The 18,790-nt window shown below is 40.2% G+C and overlaps 1 protein-coding gene across 2 annotated transcripts; it reads left to right on the top strand.

Annotated features, from left to right (window-relative positions):
• The first annotated feature begins 6,237 nt into the window (after window positions 1-6,237).
• Window positions 6,238-18,790, top strand: septin3 (septin 3). Of its 2 annotated transcripts, none has more exons than XM_053338696.1 (10): window positions 6,238-6,272; window positions 11,107-11,481; window positions 11,851-11,979; window positions 14,611-14,692; window positions 14,948-15,085; window positions 15,704-15,821; window positions 15,926-16,021; window positions 16,271-16,367; window positions 16,482-16,533; window positions 17,474-18,790. In XM_053338696.1, the coding sequence occupies exons 1-10, from the start codon at window positions 6,245-6,247 to the stop codon at window positions 17,601-17,603; spliced, it is 1,245 nt and encodes a 414-aa protein (XP_053194671.1). In that variant the 5' UTR covers window positions 6,238-6,244; the 3' UTR covers window positions 17,604-18,790. The 2 variants fall into 2 exon arrangements, with proteins under 2 accessions (XP_053194671.1, XP_053194680.1); XM_053338705.1 differs by lacking the exon at window positions 6,238-6,272 and adding an exon at window positions 8,829-9,141.

Here is an 18,790-nt window from a genome sequence, read left to right as displayed (position 1 = left end):
TGAATGTGGAAATGTCAATGGAATCCAATATTGCTAAAATTAAATTGCTGCTGAATTAAATTTACATCAGTTAAGTCTTTTTTTGTAAGCTCTTTCTATTAGTTTTGTAAGTAAGAATACAAACAGAAGAAGAACAATGCAGATCCATAGATCATTATATAAACAGCTGGTTACACACATACAAGAAAAGCATAGATGCAAACTAACAAAAATCTAACAAAACAAACACACACATAGACTTACACTCATTTCCTGGAGATTTACTGTAACTTTAACCTGACCCAAAAATCAGCTTTTTCACAATTGGGGACACAACAAAAAATAAATACCTCTTAAAAATACACGATTGTGGGAAAAAAGAACATCTAATGACTGCAGGACAAAATTAGTGAAAATTCAGTCTGTCTGAAGATTTTTGTTTAGTGTTAATTTCAAAATGGTGTCCGTGTGAATTTATACTACACTGACTTGACTTTGCTCATGGCAATAATACCTTCTACCTCGTCTGCTTCCTGGAAAAAATATTGATTGTTCACATGATTCATGATTTGTAGGTTTAATATGTATTGGTAATGTTAAGTTCCATTTTGATAAGCTTTGTTGAACTGTGAAAATACATGAGACAGCAGTAGAAATAAATCAGGACCTCATTGTTCTGTCTGACATACTGTGTCTTATGATTATATATATTATATAATATATGATTATATTGCAAATACACCAAATATGAAAAACCATGAAACCACAAATGAAACCGATGAAGCAAAAAACATACTAAGATCATGTTTGATTCAAATCAGCTTCAGCGTTCAGGTTCAGGTCTGTATTGTTTAAACAACATTGTCATTCCTTGGTGTAATGTATTCAGTTCTGAAGTCACATGGCGTCATTTCTGCTGCCAGATATCATGGCTCTTCATCTGATGCCGATCTGTGTAATTCGGCAGTTTTCCAATGATCGAATCCAATGCTTGAGCTAAAAGTGTCATTAAAACCAATGACATCCTCTGACAACTTTTCTGTATGTAGGACATCTTCTCTGTATGCCGTTTTTGTCTCAGAAACAGCAACACATTTTTTTCTTTTAAACAATTTTTTTTCTGCTCTTACACAGGGGGAGTGACTCTATAAAACACTGCAGCTGCCGTCAGTCAGCGCAGATATGAGAGGTGCTGTTCACACAAAAATGCCCCCCCTCCCTCTCAATGTCACATAAACTGTGTGATGGCCTCGGTGTTAAATGGAGTGGAATTGATTTTACGCAGCAAGCAGCAAGGCGGCAAGCATCCAGAGACATCTGAAGGGCCCGCCCCCGCCCCCCCGCTTTCTCATCCAACTCCCTTCTCTTACTCTCCCCCCACCAAAAAAAAATATTATAGTTATATAAGTTTCCCTCCCACTCCCTCCATCCTCTCAGCCATCAGCAGGGGTGTTGTCATAGCAACCCCCACCCCTCCTTTGAACGTCAGAGCCGGGAGCTGGAGGATGAAGCCGCATGCAGCTTCTGTCTCTTGTGCCTCTCAGAGAGCACCTGTGATTTTAGCCGTCTCACATGCAGTAGTAGGAGCTGCAGTGCTGCATCTGGATATAATCTAATGATTGATTTGACTCACGGCTGCTGTGCATCGCATACTGTCACACACCTAGAGACCTACTGATATAGCCTACAGGTAAGCACCATGCCTTTATTTACTACTGTGCACTATTTTTAGAGGGAGCATGCAACACCTGTGTTTGTGTGTGTTTGTACATTTAAAATCGAGTATTGCAGTCTGATAAAAGTGTTTCACAGACAGATTGTGCCTGCTGGCAGCTGATTGTGTAATGTCTTCATTCCTGTGCCTCATCTTACATTTGTAACAAGGGAGCAGGGAGGCTTTCTCAGGAATGACTGCAAATAGAGGGACACAGAGATGCTGCAGTTGGTAATGCGTTATATCTCTCACTGTAGAGAGCCAGTGTTTGTAAGGAGTACTTTTAAATTAAATAAGTACCACGGAGTAACTCTGCTCATCCACCCTTCCCCAAAATCTTTCCTCTCGCCTGCCATCCATCCATCCATCCCTCCTCCTTTTTGTCTTTCCTCCCTTTCAACCATTTTCTGTCCTCCCCTACCTTCTCATCACTTCGCTCTAACAGCAGTTATGTCGTGGCTGTTCTTGGACTGGTTCGTCCCACTCTACCTGCTGGTGTCGGTTTTGGTGCTGGCAGGCTTCGGAGCGTGCCTGTACTTCCTCGAGCCCGGGCTGCAGGATGCCCACAAGTGGAGCAACAAAACAATCCGGCATCACCCGCTGGTGGCCAGTGTGAACTGCAGAGATGACGATAACAATGCCCTGATATGATCAAGAGGGCGAGGCGGAGTGGGCGACGGGCCATCTGGACAGGGGTGCTGCCAGGACACCGGTGGGATGGGAGCCAACACCTTAACAATGGAGAGAGAAAATGGAAGAGGAGGATGAGAAAGATGGAGGGAAGATTATCTGATAATGCAAGCCCGGTCCTATCATTCAAACTTCTCTCTGATCTCTTGCATACTGTAGAGATCAGAGAGAACTGAAGCAAAGGGACAAAGCATTTTTTTAAAATGAAGCCAAATGCACAAAGAGGAGAAGACACACGCAGAGAGAGATTATGAGGTGTGTGGAGGACATGTTGCCCTTTAGAAACGTGTTTGTAAATTTCATGCCATCTTATACTTGTGCCAACTTTTACATACGTTTTGTATTTGACAATCACTTTACATGTATCGCAAAGTTTACTTATATTGTGCATTTAATTAGTGAAGTGAATGACAGACAATGAGTGCAATTAATGTGTTGCCAGAGGGGAGGGGTATTCACTCTCTCTCTCGCTCTCTCGGCATGAGAGGCATGTGGATTGTTAGTGCCACTGTGCCAAAATGGTGTAGTAGTGACTTTAACTGATTTATTCAAGGTGCCAAGATTATTCTGCTGTAGATGGACCAAGATTGCAGAAAATAGTATTTATCTAAGTGTTTTTTTTGTTTTCTTTGTTTTTACTTGACAGCATGATGAGGTAACTTGTGGGTGTGTAACAGCCCTCTTTTGATGATCATGAGCTTCCTTTGTTCATACAAAAATAAAATTGTTTAATCCTCAATTCTCTGCATGTTATTATGAAGTTATACATGACAAAATCAATAGTTAAGATGAAATTGAAGGTGTCTATACTGTGCTCAGGCTGCACAGACTTCAGACATAGATTTCACAGACAGTTTCCCATGAACCAAACAAGATGAGAGTGGGAGTGAAACAGAGCAGCCTCAGTGTCCAAGAATGGAGAGAATGGCACTTCTGTGCCCGCTGCTTCCTACTTCTCTGTTCCCTGTCTCGCACTCTTTGTCTCATTTACTCACTCAGTGTGTCAACAACAAAGACAGCGCTTCAAATAGCAGGTTAGTGGTCTTTTTCATAATTTTTGACTTAAATAAGCAGGTAATCTTCATCAAAGATCATTGTTTTAGATTGCAGTGGTGGAAAGTAACTGAGTACATTTACTGTACTTAAGTACAATTTTAACATGGTTGTATTTTACATGTATATATATAACAATTCCATATGCAGTGTTTTTTTTAATTTCTAAATGTATTCACTGTATTAAGCTTTTCTTTTCTTTTTTGTTTCTTTCCTGTGAATTTTGTGTATCTGTTGATCTTTGTGGTGGGTTGCTGCATACAATAGAATAAGTAAAGTTGCACTGAATTCAGTTTAATAGAAAACAAATGAGCTTATAAAATACGGTGCATTGCTAAGGATTGAATTACCTGGCAATATGTAAAAAATAGATTAAATTAGTTACTAGCCACAACAGTAAAATGATACACATGAATGCATTAACAAACCAATCATTTTAAATTTAATAATGTACACACATACTCACAGGGGCCAGTTTATTTGAAAAATTAGGGCTATTGATTGTGATACTCTAAATGCGTTTTTCAGATACTTCCCTACTTTTAAGTAAAAATGTCTTTTATTTGTCATTTTTTTCACAGTGCTGTAGCCACATTTACAAAAGCAAAGGGTCTGAAAAAATGTTAAATTGTGAAACTTTTACAAAAAAATTTGCATTGCTATCTGACCATCTGACCTTCCTTCATTTCTCCCTTCCCTCAATTTTATCACCAGACATTCTTTCATCTCCTTCCTCTTAATTAATGCAAACCACGATGAGTGTTTTTGACCGTCTGGCACCTTTGATACCTCAAGTATCTGCGTCCTCCGGGGAGCCAAAGGATCCATCGGTCTGTTTGTTGTCTCCTCTCCCGCTCTCTTCGCCTGTCATCAAAAAGAAAGCAATTCAAATTCCATCATTTGATGATAGGGGAGTCACCCATGAAACGCACAACACAAAGCAGGCAGTCACTGACAGGTAAATTCAGCTTTACTCTAGCTCAGTTATACATGTTATGCAATATAGTAAATATTGTACTGAATTAATTTTGCTGATCATATTTTTATGTTTTTCATCCTTCATTTAGCTCCAAATCCTTTATTCCAATTTGTCCATCCATATCTGCTTCAGACAAGACATCCAGTCAAGCTTCTTGGAGTAAATCTTATCAGTATTTGCAAAGAAACCGTGCAGAACGAGCTTCAACCCTCCCAAGGACCAAACCCAAAACGTACAGCTCACCAACTCTCTCTGCAAAGCCCAGCATCTCCATTTTTCCTGCTCCAAATCCAAATTCCTCGCCCACACTGAAACCAAAGCCAAGTGCCTCTTTTCATCTCTCCGCCTCACAGTTGAGTGATCCTTCTCTCTTACCGCCCAAGCCAAGTGTATCTCCAACTCTAACTGTCCCAACACCAAGATTGAGTCCGTCTCCAACATCTCTGTGCCATGGGACGAGTTTAGATGGCGAGGGGGCCAAACAGCCTTCTCCTGTTGCTAAAGAAAGACGTGCTAGATCGATTTCCATCTCCAATACTAAATGTGAGCCTAAACAAAGTTCCTCTAATGAAACAGTGCATGACATTCTTGACCAAGAAACTTTACTGGACTTTACTCATCCTGGATTGAGAAGAACTTGTTCAATTTCAAGCAGAGAATCTGGACATCAGACATACGGATTAAGTAAAACGGGAAGTCTTCCAAAAGATAAACCAAAGCCTCCACCTAGAAATGTAGACTTAACTGCAATCCCTAAACCAAAGTCAAACATCAAACAGCAACAGGGAATAGCAGGAACACAAGCATCTCCTGCAGAATCCGAAGCAATTAAGTCTACTAATGTTCAAAGAAAGTCTCAGTCAGTGTTTGATGAACTGGCCACTCGCTTAAACCTCAACCTTCACAGAAAATGTACAGACTACCCTCAGTATAGGAATTACACTCAAACTACAAGTATTGCCTCCAATCACCCGTCAAATGAACAAATGTATTCTGAGAGAAGAGCAGCTTTGCCAATGGCTCCCAAAACGTCTTATTCCACAGCTGTCTCACCCAATGTAGAGGCCAGAAGAAGGCGATTCGGCTTGAGCAATGAAACAAAGGCGGATTCAGCGTTCACCAATCTCAGCAGGAATAAGAAAGAAGACACTGCAATCACAGGACATTCATCTAAACTCTCTCAACAAACATCTCAAATGATAAAACCCCCTCAGAAACACAGATTCTGGTCAAAGGCCCTGACTCAAACTGCCCAGATGGCTGTACTGAGTAGAGTAAGTCAGTCCAACTGTGTTTCAAAGGATTACAGCTGCCAGTCAGGATACATTGATCAGGAAATAGAAACTCCTCAGTGTGCGCACAGATTAAATCAATCTAAAACATGTCTGGTGGCACCTCAGGCACAAGAGGCCTGCCAACCTGCTTCTCTTGAGTGCACCACATCACAAACTGCTTTAAAACACCAGTTAGATGATAAGCGATCCCCTGAGCAAAATAAAAACCACAAAGAGGTAAATCTCAGTGACACAGGGCTGAATCAAACTGATATTTTAGCAGCACCTGACTTTCCCTGGGCACCCACAAAGCTACTAGAATATCCCTCAGAAAAATGTGGTGTAAGCTGGTCTGCAGCGCCCTGCCCACTCAACACAAACAATTTTGGCACCAGTTCAATGGGGGTCTTTGACCCGCCATCCCAGCCACAGCACAGAGTTTATCAGAGACCAGACAAGGCAACAACAGCTTCTCTCCCAGCAAAACAGCTGAATTACTCTCAAGCAGAGAGAGTGTTTATCATGGAGGAACCAGAGGACCCCTATTACGTGACCATGTATTACCCGGGCTCAGTGTATGTGGGTGAGTACAGAGATATCCAAACCACTTGGGAGACTTTAAGAACATAGTTAATTCCTCGAATCACAGATCAAAGCAACCCCTTCATCTCTTGTTTTGACTTATTTTTTAAAATCTATTTTGGAAAATAGTTCAATAATATTCTGTCTGAGGGGGTGGGAACTCTGAAGGGGAGGTGGTCAAAGAGGATAAAAGAGGGACTTAAGTAGTTGCTCCTTATCAGCAGAGTAACAGACGTGCTGAAGAGAGATGTGGCAACATTGGTTAACAGAGTGTATCAAAGTGAGTAGTGCAAAAAAAGAAAGGCAAAACAGCGCTTCACGGAGACAAACAAACACAAGGAGAGCACACAGAGAGGAAAGCAAAGAAGAACGGGCAGAGAACAGTGTGAGTACTACCGTTGGGGTGTTCATCTATGGTTCTCTTCCTGTTTCTACTTTGAAGGAGCTAAATTAGACAATATCACAGCAACACTTTCAAATACTGTATAATTACTGGTGTTTAAGTGAAGATACCCCAACGAGGATCAAAGATGCACTATGAGGCCCTTTAAGATATTATTATGCCGTGCTACAAACCTTTATGACTTGTGACCCTTTAAAATGAGGCAATATCTATTCCACTCCTCAGATTGTTTCAGGTTCAGAGGACTTATGAAGTGAAACTGCTCAGTTTTTCTCAATAATAGTATCCACAGAAGATTCCACAGTGTCTTTTGATTCATTATTCAAGATAGCTGTGACCTCTGTGAGTGGACTGGTGGTCATTACTGACATCTATGAGACTAAAACATTCCTTTATAGGCCCTTTCTAGCTAAGCTGTCAAGATATTTTACATCCTTTTTTCACTCACACATGGGTGGATTATTTTACCATCATTATTATTATAATTGGGCCATTGGCCCTGTGCACAGACATCTAAAAGGCTCCCCAATCCCTTAGAGAGGAGCAAGACACCCAGACTGACAGAGATACAAAACAATTATGACCAATGCAGACATTTTGCAGTTGAACCAAAACTCTCAGGTGTTGCTGTCAGTTCAAAAACTGCACCTGAGAGCCTGTCTGACTGAAGTTATAAAAATAAAAAAAATCTATAAAAGTTTCATAGAAAACCATCAAAGAAATCCTAAGCTGCTTTTTACAGAAATTGTGTTCTACTGTCAAACTGGTTTGAATTCACTTACTAATTTCACTACATTTCAATGAAATCTTGTCAGAATGATCTGAAAATGTAATATGGAGGAAAAAATCAACTAACACAAACATTGCGTTGGATTCAGTTGACAAAATATCAATATTAAAAGACTGATCGGGATCAGTAACAAAAAAGCAAGATCAGGACATTTAACTGAGCTCTGCGACTTTCCAACAAAAAATATTAACTTCAAACCGAGCCTTTCTGGTCTACGGGCCTCCTGACCCTGTGGTCCCCTGGCACACTGCCTGGTAGACCCATTCAGTAATCCATCCCCGACACTAGGTCAAAGGATAAACTAGCTTTCCTCATATAATGTTGATAGTTCCTCATTTACACTCTGAACTGGAAAGGAATGGTTAGCGGTATACATGAACTGAAAACAAACTGAAGTCAGAGACATTTGTTTCTCTTATAGATTTTTTACTTTTCAATATTATTTGTGATTGTTCTAATTAGTATGTCAGTGTGTTATGATTGTTCAATGGCGTTGCCTTCAATGAGGCTTTGTAAAGTTTGAACTAAATAACAAAACAAGAAAGAGATATTGTACGAAAAAATATATCATTTTTTAGTTTTCTGGAGTTTTTTAAAAACAACATCATACTACACCTCTGACTCATCTACCTTTGTACCTCTTGGAGGTGGGTGGACTGCCTATAGTCGTTTTACAATCCTTCATGAGGTCTCAGATCATCAACAGCTGAGTTTTTAAATACACACAAATGTCCATAAGAAAATAGGAAGCGCAGAATTCTTTAATTATGCTCCAAAATCTTGGAATAGTCTACCCAAAGCTATAAGAGATGTGAGCTCTGTGAACATTTTTAAACGACAGCTGAAAACATATTTATTTAATCTGGCTTTTAATTAGTGTCATTTTAACTTTTAACATTTTTTTTTACAAATTGTCTAATTAAATTTTTTTATTTTTCAAATTCTGTTCATTTGCAGTTGTTGTATTGTAGTTTTTTTTATTTTATCTGTAAAGCACTTTGAGCTACATCCTTTGTATGAAAGGTGCTCTATAAATAAAGTTTATTATTATTATTATTATTATTATCATTATTATCATCATCGTCATCATCATCATTATTATTATTATTATTATTATCATTACCCCCCACCTCCCACCCATACCCTCCCAACACACACACACACACACACACACACACACACACACACACACACACACAAAACAGCACCAGCCACTTTATTATTATTATTGTTTATTTTATTGTTGTCTACCTCACCGTCTGAGAGAATCGTAATTTCAATCCTATACATGTCCTTTATATGTAGCAGGATTGACATTGAACTTCAAATTTATTTACCTCATTTTAATGCAGTGTCCTAAAATGTGTCCTCAAATAGTCTCCATCAAAGACAGAAGACACTGTACTAATGTCCCTTTGAGGTAGTCATACTGCGCATGCGCGCTGCATCTCCTCACTCCCTCTCCTCTTGTTGCCTTGGTAACGGGAAAGGGGGGCTGGCGGCCGGAGGGAAGGAGTAGAGAGGTACCCAGACTAATCACATGACCGCTCCTCGTCTTATTATCTCTGTGGTGGACGTACATCATTTGGTCCCGGACCCAGAACGCAAATATCAGTGAGTTACCAGTAAGCCCGTGTTCTCCCCCGGCTCATCTGCAGGTCGACTGACCGGATTTCGGTGAGTGTGACTCAACATCAGCGGGCTGAAGCTAACGGCTAACATGGTGCAGCCGTTAGCCGTTAACGTTATTATCCAGCATGACTTCAGAGAGACAATGGGGTCGACGGACTGTGATGGAGATAAACCTTCAAAACCAGTGAAAATGCGTTCCTAATTTCAAAATGGAGCCATAATGTGTCGCCCACAATTTGCGTGACTACCGAGGACAAAGAGAAATATTCATTTTATTGAGGAGGCAGGTCGTAGTGTTCATGTCAGCGGAGCATCTTCAGCTATTAACTATATTTGGTTCAGCCTCATCTTCAAGTGTGATGTGCCTGCAGGATGTAGCTCAAAATGAATGCTGAAATACAAATGTGGTGATCTGTGTGTGTGTGTGTGTGGGTGTGGGTGTGTGTGTGTGTGTACCAGGTATTTCTCATGTTGTGGGGACATAACTCTAAAAGCATATCCCCATTATGTAAATAATTGATTCTGGGTGAGGACTTGGTTTACATGTTAGATAAGGTTATAAGGTTAGGGTTTGAGATGTTGCATGTCGTGGTTGTGGTTCTGGTAAGGATAATTCTCCAAAAAAATAATGTAAGTCAATGTAATGTCCTCTGTGTGTGTGTGTGTGTGTGTGTGTGTGTGTGTGTGTGTGTGTGTGCGTGCGTGAGAGAGTGAGCGTGGTGAAGAGTAAGAGGGCAGCCAGAGAGAGGCAGCCTGACCATTGAGTGTTGTGAATTAAAGTGACAGCCCACTGCCTCACTAACCTGTGTGATCTGTATCTGCGACTGAGAGCATGGCAGCAGGCTGCTCCATGTGTACACCCTGGGGGGCTTACTTACTGTAACTTGCCTGTTTTTGTTACCATCTGCCTGCACTACTTGCTTCACTTAAAGGATTGATTCACCCAAACTGCAGAAAATAATGTTTTCTCACTTATCTCCAGTGGTGTCAAATCATGCGGATACTTTGAATTATGATACCTAAATTCAGAGGTAGCCTGACCATAACTAATATGGGTCATGATATATGGCCCTTGATATTGATATTTGAGTGTTTAAATCATTTAAAAAAGATTCATAGACATAAAAGATTTTAAAAACATTAGGGCTACAACAATCTGTCAGTGAATTTCTTGATTTATGAGATGGTATGCCATCACGCACACTAATACCTGCAGTAAGCTCATATTAGACAATTTACCAGTCTACAGTAACTCTACAGAGTACCAATATGATACTTAGTTAATAAATAGCGATACATATTGATGAAGAAGCAACATTTAATTTGGATCTGTCTGATCAGACTAGTACCCAATTTACTTAATAAGGTCAGTGTACATCTCTATTACATTTAGAAAAGTCAGCAGCTACGTTGCTGGTAAAAAAAAAAGTAAAGGCCCTGCTATTATCATTATTATTATTATTATTATTATTGTTATTGTTATTATTAATAGTAGTAATAGTAGTATCAGTAGTAATAGTAGTAACAGCAGCAGTAGTAGTAGTAGTAGTAGTATCAGCAGTACTAGTACTAGTATTAGTACTAGCAGTAGTATCAGTAGTAGTTTTTTCCTTTGTGAATCTCTGTTATGTAACATTTTGATGGAGGGTTATCTCTACTAATCACAATCACAAACAGTTATAATATGATTTAATTAGGCCTTTGAGACCACTGTGGTCAGTATCTATGAACTTAAATATTAAAGTACATTAAAAACAACAATCTGTGTGACTAGATGTACATGGCAGAGTATATATTTATGATATTAGTATATATTATTAGTATATATTAGTATATATTTATGATAAAGCTATTTTGGTGAACCAACCCTCTAACCCTACTGACATCTAATTTCTTCACGGTACAGAAGAGGGGCCTCTGCTGCTCTACTGCCCTACTTCCTTGTGATATGGGAGTATTTTTTGTGCTTGGAGAATTTTATTTTTATTCTCCTCTCCCTCTCCTCTGTAGACATGTCAGACGTAGTTCCTCCAGAAGTGAGACCCAAACCAGCTGTCCCTGCCAAGCCCCCAAATGTGGGGGCTCCATCCCCCTCCAGCCCCTTCCCGCCCCAGGGGCCTGGCATCGGGGGAGGTGGCGTCTCAGCTCAACCTCCGAGTTGCATCCCAGTCCCCATCGGGAGTCATGGCCCCAGTCATGTTGTGAGCCACAATGCAGCTCATACTGGGAGTCACGCTGCAGCAGCACACACTGGAGGTCTCAGCAGCTCCCTCAACGCTGGCTCTGGGTCCACTCTGCTGGGGTACATCGGCATCGACACCATCATCGAGCAGATGAGGAAGAAGACCATGAAAACCGGCTTCGACTTCAATATCATGGTAGTAGGTACGTCACAGAAGCCTGTGAAGAGTTTTACACAAAACCAGCAAAATGTCTTCAAATATTTTGTCTATTGGGCGTGCAGGTGGTCGAGTGGTTAAGAGCACATGCCATATATGCAGTGGACCCCAGTTCGAGTCCCAGCCGGCGGACCTTTCTGCATGTCACACCCCCCTCTCTCTCCCGTAATATCCTGTCTCTCTACTGTCGAATAAAGGCGTCTATGCCAGAAAAAACTTTTTTTTTTTGTTGTCAATTTTATCATTATTATCTCGAAGTTTGAAAGCAGAGCAGTCAAAGTTCTTACATCGTACCTCCCTGTCTCATTCTATTCAGCCTTGTTCATCTTCTATCTTCTCCTCCCCCTCCTCTCAGGTCACAGTGGTCTCGGGAAGTCAACTCTGGTGAACACCTTGTTCAAGTCCCAGGTGAGCAGGAGGAACGCAGGGTGGACCCGCGATGACAAGATCCCAAAAACTGTGGAGATCAAAGCCGTGTCTCATGGTGAGTAGAGGGAGAGAGCTGCTGCTCTTTCTTTAGAGACAGCCATTTATAGCCTCATTTACCTTAACAAAGAAAAATAAGGATCTTTGACCGTGTTCTTAAAATATATAACCTTCTTATATCAGTGCCCTCTGGTAGCTGCCTGATGAGTCCGATGTTTAGATACAGCTGAAATACAAACACTCTCCTTCAACTTCTTTATGTGAGAGGCTTCGATCGTGTGTTGTTGTTGGTGGTGCTTCAGATATGCCTTCTGAGTTTGTGCTGAACATCCATTTTCCTGCTTTAATACTATCATCTGTATGTGTGGAAGCATGCCTGATTTGAGGAGGGTATCTCTACCAACAAAGTAGGAAGAGGGTTATTCTTCCTGTTTGTCTTAAAAATGTCTAAAAAGTGGATTCAGCTGAATTTTGAAGGACAGATCAGTGGCAGAACACAGACCAGGGTCTGAGCCTTAGATATTACACATTTTTCTGCTGCAGTGTCAGTGTAAGTTCAAATATGGCAATATATCAATATTATATCAATATCATGATATGAGACTAGGTATCGTCTTACACTGTGGATATCATAATATTGTGATTTGGTCTTTTCCTGGTTTTAAAGGCTTCATTACACGAAAGTGATTTTTCAGTTTAGTTCAATTTTCTCTCTTTAGCAAAGTTGTCTAGCTGTTTCATATCACTGATGATAATTTATCAAAAATCTCGGTCACGACAGGCAAACCAATCAAAAAGGGCAGGATAAGGGGGTAGAAGACCCAAAAAAGGACAAGGACATGTACAACAAGTCACAAGAAACCTGGACTGCTGAGACAGAGTAGACAGTCTGACAGGGAGCTGAGGCTAAAGCTGCAATCACATCATATGCGAAGATTCCCATCTTACCAGCTCGCCAATGTTCACGTCATCAGTATATGATTACAGAATTGGTTGAAGATAAAAACACTGTGAATATAAAACCATATCCATTAAAATTTGGTTTAATTACATTGATTGGTGACAGGCATCTGTATTTCTTTGGTTACTGTAGTTGAAGTATTTCTTATTCGTTACAATAACTCAGATATGACATGAATGCAGCATCAGGGGCAGGTACTGTATGTATTTATATATGTTGAGGAGCTAATGAGGGGATTGGGAGCAGGTGGGAGTGGAGGTCAAGTGGTGCTTAATGGTGGGAGACATTGGAGATTACTGCAGGACAGGGAGGAGGAGTAACTGTCAGTCTTACTCATGCTGTAAACAATAAACACAGGTCATTATAAACTGTGAAGGATTCTGCATCTGAAATTTGTAGTTATTATTAGCTACAATATAAAATATGATAACATGTTAGTGGCCACGTGTTCATTTATCTGAGCTTGATATAATAAGACAGCTCTACCGTCATCAGCCAGTACAGACTGTTCCCTCTGGATCCCTGACAGTTTTTCCTCGACACAAATTCGTCCATGAGTAACGTCCTACGCTGTGGGGATTTTCAGAAAGGAGAGGTGTTTTTCTGTTGGACAGATTTGTTCATTTAGAGCGAGATCATCTTTGCTCACACACATACTGTGGCTGCATCAGAGCCTTTTTACGTATTTGTTTGATTTCTGTTTGACAGACTGAGCTTTTGAAATTGTCGCTTTTGTTTCATACTAAATCTTCTCAGAGTGCAAATCCATTTTGTTTGTCTGTGTCTGATTTTCATTATAATAGGAAACGTCAAACGAGATGCACAAGCCTCACAGTTAAAAAAGCACAGGGTCTCTTCACTCCCTTCTACTAATATCAGAGTCTGGTGTCACGCAGAGAGACTGGGCTATTTTTTCTGTCTTTGTTTCTAACCTAATAAAAGTTGGACAGTGGCATTAGAGGACCTCATTTGTAGCCTAAAAAAGGTTTTTTGCTGAAAATCTCTGAACTAATAGCTGTGTTGCCATAATGACCTCTGCTGACAACTGGCACTAAGAGGTAAACATTGCTCAAATTGTGATTTGCTAACAATGCAGTCAGGACTGTTTCACTCATTACAGAGTTAAAAACATCCGTGTGATTGTGGAAATCTTCCACCAAGCAGAAGCTTTCTTTTGGAATAGCAGAACTGAGCAGCAACAATCCAGTTAGCCATTTTGGTTTATAAAGAGCTCTAGATAAGCTGAAATACATAACAAATTCACATATTTAACTCCACTGTGCAGTGTTTGAAAATGTCTGAATCTGGTGCCCTTCCCCTGGTGTTAGTGGGACTGGGTTATCTGGGACTGGTAAAACCGCCTGACTGACATCATCATATGCAGTATTATTCATTATTATACAGCAGCAGGGAAATAGTGCTGATATGTCTGTGTTTAGTTGCCTCAGTTTACATGATCATGCACACATTGCCTGCGGTTGATACTGACCTGACATTTTTATGCCCTTGCCGGCAGCGTCAGAGAGGAGCTACACAGCAGTGTGGTATCACATGCAGATGTTCAGAATCTCCCATCAAATCTTTCATACTTCATTTTATTTATCTGATTATACTAAACATGAACATTTGGTAAATACATTCAACATCCAGTTGCATAAGATTAATTGTATTTTCATTTACAAAGCAGCAGCTGTGATTTGTTTTGTTCGTTTGTGTGTTTTTATACAGTGATCGAGGAGGGTGGTGTGAAGATGAAGCTGACAGTTGTTGACACTCCTGGATTTGGAGACCAAATCAATAATGACAACTGGTGGGTTTTCCATCTTCTGGATCATTAAAGCCTCATGAATATCATTACTGTGTTATTTTACTGAGCACTATTTTCACTTGTCCCAAACGAAATTATTCAAAATTGAATTATAGTTCAGGTGTGCTGCTTTTCAAGAGTGACATGGAAAGGACTCTTAGTTCCACAAAAGTCTATCAACAAGTTGTTAAGTCATCTCTTCTTTTCCTCCTTGTTCGCCTTCTTTTTCTTGCTCAAATAATGTTTTTGTATTCACAGCTGGGAGCCCATTTCCAAGTATATCAATGAGCAGTATGAGAAGTTCCTAAAGGAGGAGGTCAACATCACCAGAAAGAAGCGCATCCCTGACACCAGGGTGCACTGCTGTCTTTATTTCATCTCCCCAACTGGACACTCGTGAGTTAAACTTTGTCAAGGCCAGAGTAGCAAAGTAATCACTTCGATCATCCTTAAGCATCTTAGATTTTAGTAATCTGTTGCCATAGGCATTGAAGCTGTGAGAGAACAGCACACCAGATATAAAACACATGGTGTTTGTGCCTCAAAACATTTCATTTTAGATTAGCAAAGCCCTAAATCAAGTGTGCTGCTTTATATTGCAGACACACTTGTCTCTCCTCCGAACACCTCACAATTAGCTCCTGCTGACAACTGTGAAATTGCTCTTTAGTGGATAAACGGATACAGTCTTTTGTGCATTACAGCCAGGGTATCCCATCCTTCTTAGCTTGAGTAATTGTGACCGACAGAATGTTTTGTGCGCATGCAAACAAGAACTGGGATGCAACCATTGTCCAATGATGAGCCCACTTATCAAAACCATTCACACTGTAAATCTTTTATAATTACTACAAGACGAGGCAAAGGTAATGAGACATATGACAAATAAAATCTTGGTGCCTTTGCTATTTGTTATCCTGATCGCCTTGTTACTTGCACGCACATATGAGCCTGGGAGAATAACAGCTCTACTTACTCTATTTTCTGCTTTCTCTGCCCGCCTGCCTGTCACAGTCTTCGGCAGCTAGATGTCGAGTTCATGAAGCGCTTGAGTCACTCAGTCAACATTATCCCAGTGATTGCAAAATCAGACACGATGACCATTGAAGAAAGACAGGAGTTCAAACAGAGGGTGAGTGTTTCACAGATCATCTCACAAATTTCCATAATGGCAGATCAATATGAGATTTATTATTAGTTAATAATGTTGTTTTTTGGCTGCGGTTTGTGCTGTAGGTGAGGAAGGAGCTAGAGATGAGCGGGATTGAGTTTTACCCACAGAAAGAATTTGATGAGGACATGGAGGACAAGAGCGACAATGACAAGATCAGAGTAAGTGGTTTTGTTCTTTCTTTGACGCATTTGTCCCAATGATTTTCTTCCTCTTCTATTTCCCACCCCTCCCTTCTACCCATCTTGACCCACATTAAAACAAAAAAAGGCACAGAACGTACAGCTTTCCTCCTCACACACACATGCGTTGCCTCCTCATAGCAGAATGTCAGGGCACTGGGGCATGTTGTGTACTTGTTTCATCTCAAAAAATCCCGCCGGTTCACTGAACCTTGTCTTTGTCTACAGGAGGCGATGCCCTTCGCTGTGGTGGGCAGTGACAAAGAATATCAAGTGAATGGCAAACGTGTTTTGGGGAGGAAAACAGCATGGGGAGTTGTAGAAGGTGGGTTATGTGGCCTTTCTTTTTAAGTAACATTTAAAGTATGTCCCCTTAGCTACAGAGATATTTATGGAAAGATATGACATTTGATTCTGTTCATATGATCTTTTGTTGCAGTTGAAAATACCAACCATTGTGAGTTTGCTCAGCTGAGAGATTTCCTGATCAGGTAAGAGTTTTTAAAAAAAATAGGGTGTCAAAAACCCATCGTAACATGGGGAACATCACTGGGCCTAAAGGTTGATTTGAAACACTAGGATTTGCCGTAGTGGAAAACTTTAAACATTTAATGTGACTAATATGTGAAACATCATTTGTAGAAACAAGAAGGTATAATTGTTTGCCTGTGACAAGGTATTTCTGAAGGTTTACTCAGTGGCAAATCCATGTTTACTATTGTTTTGTTTTTTTTTAAGATTTTGTTGGCACAGGCGCCTTTATTTAACAGTAGACCGACAGGAAACATGGGAGTGAGAGGGGGGTGTGACATGCAGCAAAGGACCTCCGATCGGGACTCGAACCGGGGTCGGCTGTGTATGTGGCATGCGCTCTAACCACTCCACCACCTGCGCACCATGTTTACTATTGTTTTTTTGCAGTGGGATTTTAGGACTGTATGCATAAACCCAAAACACATGCATCAGTAAATTCTTTTAAAGCATCAAACTCATTTCCAGCAGGCAGCATTTTTATAGAAAAAAGCATTGACTGAGTGTAAACTACCTGCCTGGCAGCAAATGACAAACAGACACAATTAGCAACTAGCTGGTGAACATAGTGAACCCTTTAGTAGCTAATGAGCCAGATATTTCCCTCAGGAGTAGGTGAAAACCAAAACAGAGCTTAAAAGAGAGTGAATATTGGAACTCAATAACTTTAGGAGTGTTGTTTGCAGGTCGTCTCTCTGTCCCCAAGGGGCAAAACTTTGTGTCAGATCCCACTGTTTCTAATCACTTCTTGATCCAGTGATGTTTTTACAGTTGATAGTTTTAATGCTGTATTAAACCCAAAACTTAAGGATCAGTGACTTGTATTAAATAAAACTCAATAATAAAGCTGATACATTCTTCTAAATATATGCAAACTGGTCTTCTACCTCTTTTTCTCAGGTCTCATCTACAGGATCTGAAGGAGGTCACTCATAACATTCACTATGAAACCTACCGTGCCAAGAGACTGAACGAGAATGGAGGTCTGCACCCCATATCCGCCAATGACACCCAAGAAAGCAACCTGTAATCAGTCTAATAGGGGAATCGTTCAAAGTGAGAGCAAAAACAGTGCAATGAAGCTGATAGATAAATCTACAGTATATTATCATCATTATCATCACAGCATCGCTGCATGCTTGGAAAACATTTAAATCTGTATAAATTGGTGTCATGTAGCCATGTCATATGTTTCTGAGTCCAAGCTCCACCCGTCACTTTCTCCACTTTCTTCCCCAACGTCATCCCACAAACACATATCAGACCCTTCTAGCTCTATTCCTATGAATATCTGGATGAAAGGACAGTCCCAGCCAGAGACTTAGTGCCATTATTGTAATTTTATCTACTGCCAATGCCTTGTCATTTCTCATTTTCCAGGTATTACAAGCTTAGGAAGTGCCACATAATGATGTGTAAAAAAGGCAAATTTTTAAGTCTGTCATTAAATTTGTTTTAGCCTTGTCTACAACTGCTGTCTGGATTCAGATAAATGAAATGATTTATTCTAAATGTTTAAATCATAACCTTTGTATAGAAGTGATACACGTGGCACAATGCAGTTGACTATACAAATTGATTTAAAACAAATCACAGTAGCAACTGTTCATTTGAAGAAACAACTCTGTAGCTTTACAGTCTAGAGGGTTTAACAAAGATTACAAGCTATGCTCTTCTTTTACACCCACCATCACGAAGAAAACTTTTTTCTAATGATCTTTTGCCCTGTTCATGTTTATTCTCTTGATTTTAAAATAGTTTGCATGCACAGACCTGCGTACAAAGATGAGAGACAGCTGCAACGTCATTCACATATGAAATGTAATTCTGTGGGAAGCAGTGTGAGAGTAATTAAAGTGGACACAGGGTGCATGACTGTGCATACTGCAGATTCTGTGATTTCTATGATTCACCATACTAGCACAAACACAAACTGAACAGTTAGGGGACGGCTTAGCTCAGCTTTGTTACGCAGCATCTTGTATAGTGCAAAGAACTGTAGTCCATTGCATTTGTGTTTTCCGCAATTAGCATTGGCCGACTTTGCTCTTGCAATGACGGATAATGACTAGAGGATAATTATGAAACAGATCAGTAAATTTATATTTTTTCCTGAATTCAATTGAGGTTGCGACCTATTCTGTCAAATAAATGGACAGATTCACATGATTTTAATGTTAATATAAAAGCCTGCAACATTAAATTCAACTTGTCTTA

The sequence above is a fragment of the Scomber japonicus genome, chromosome 2, assembly GCF_027409825.1.
Source record: "Scomber japonicus isolate fScoJap1 chromosome 2, fScoJap1.pri, whole genome shotgun sequence".
NCBI lineage: Eukaryota > Metazoa > Chordata > Actinopteri > Scombriformes > Scombridae > Scomber > Scomber japonicus.
Note: the sequence above shows the minus strand (reverse complement) of the source record. Positions and strands in the feature narration are given on the sequence as shown.

Coding starts and splice junctions, on each gene's coding strand:
- septin3 (XM_053338696.1), top strand. CDS start 6,245: ATGTATTACCCGGGCTCAGTGTATGTGG. Junction 16,022..16,270: donor GCGACAATGACAAGATCAGA/GTAAGTGGTTTT, acceptor CTTTGTCTACAG/GAGGCGATGCCCTTCGCTGT. Junction 16,368..16,481: donor AGCATGGGGAGTTGTAGAAG/GTGGGTTATGTG, acceptor CTTTTGTTGCAG/TTGAAAATACCAACCATTGT.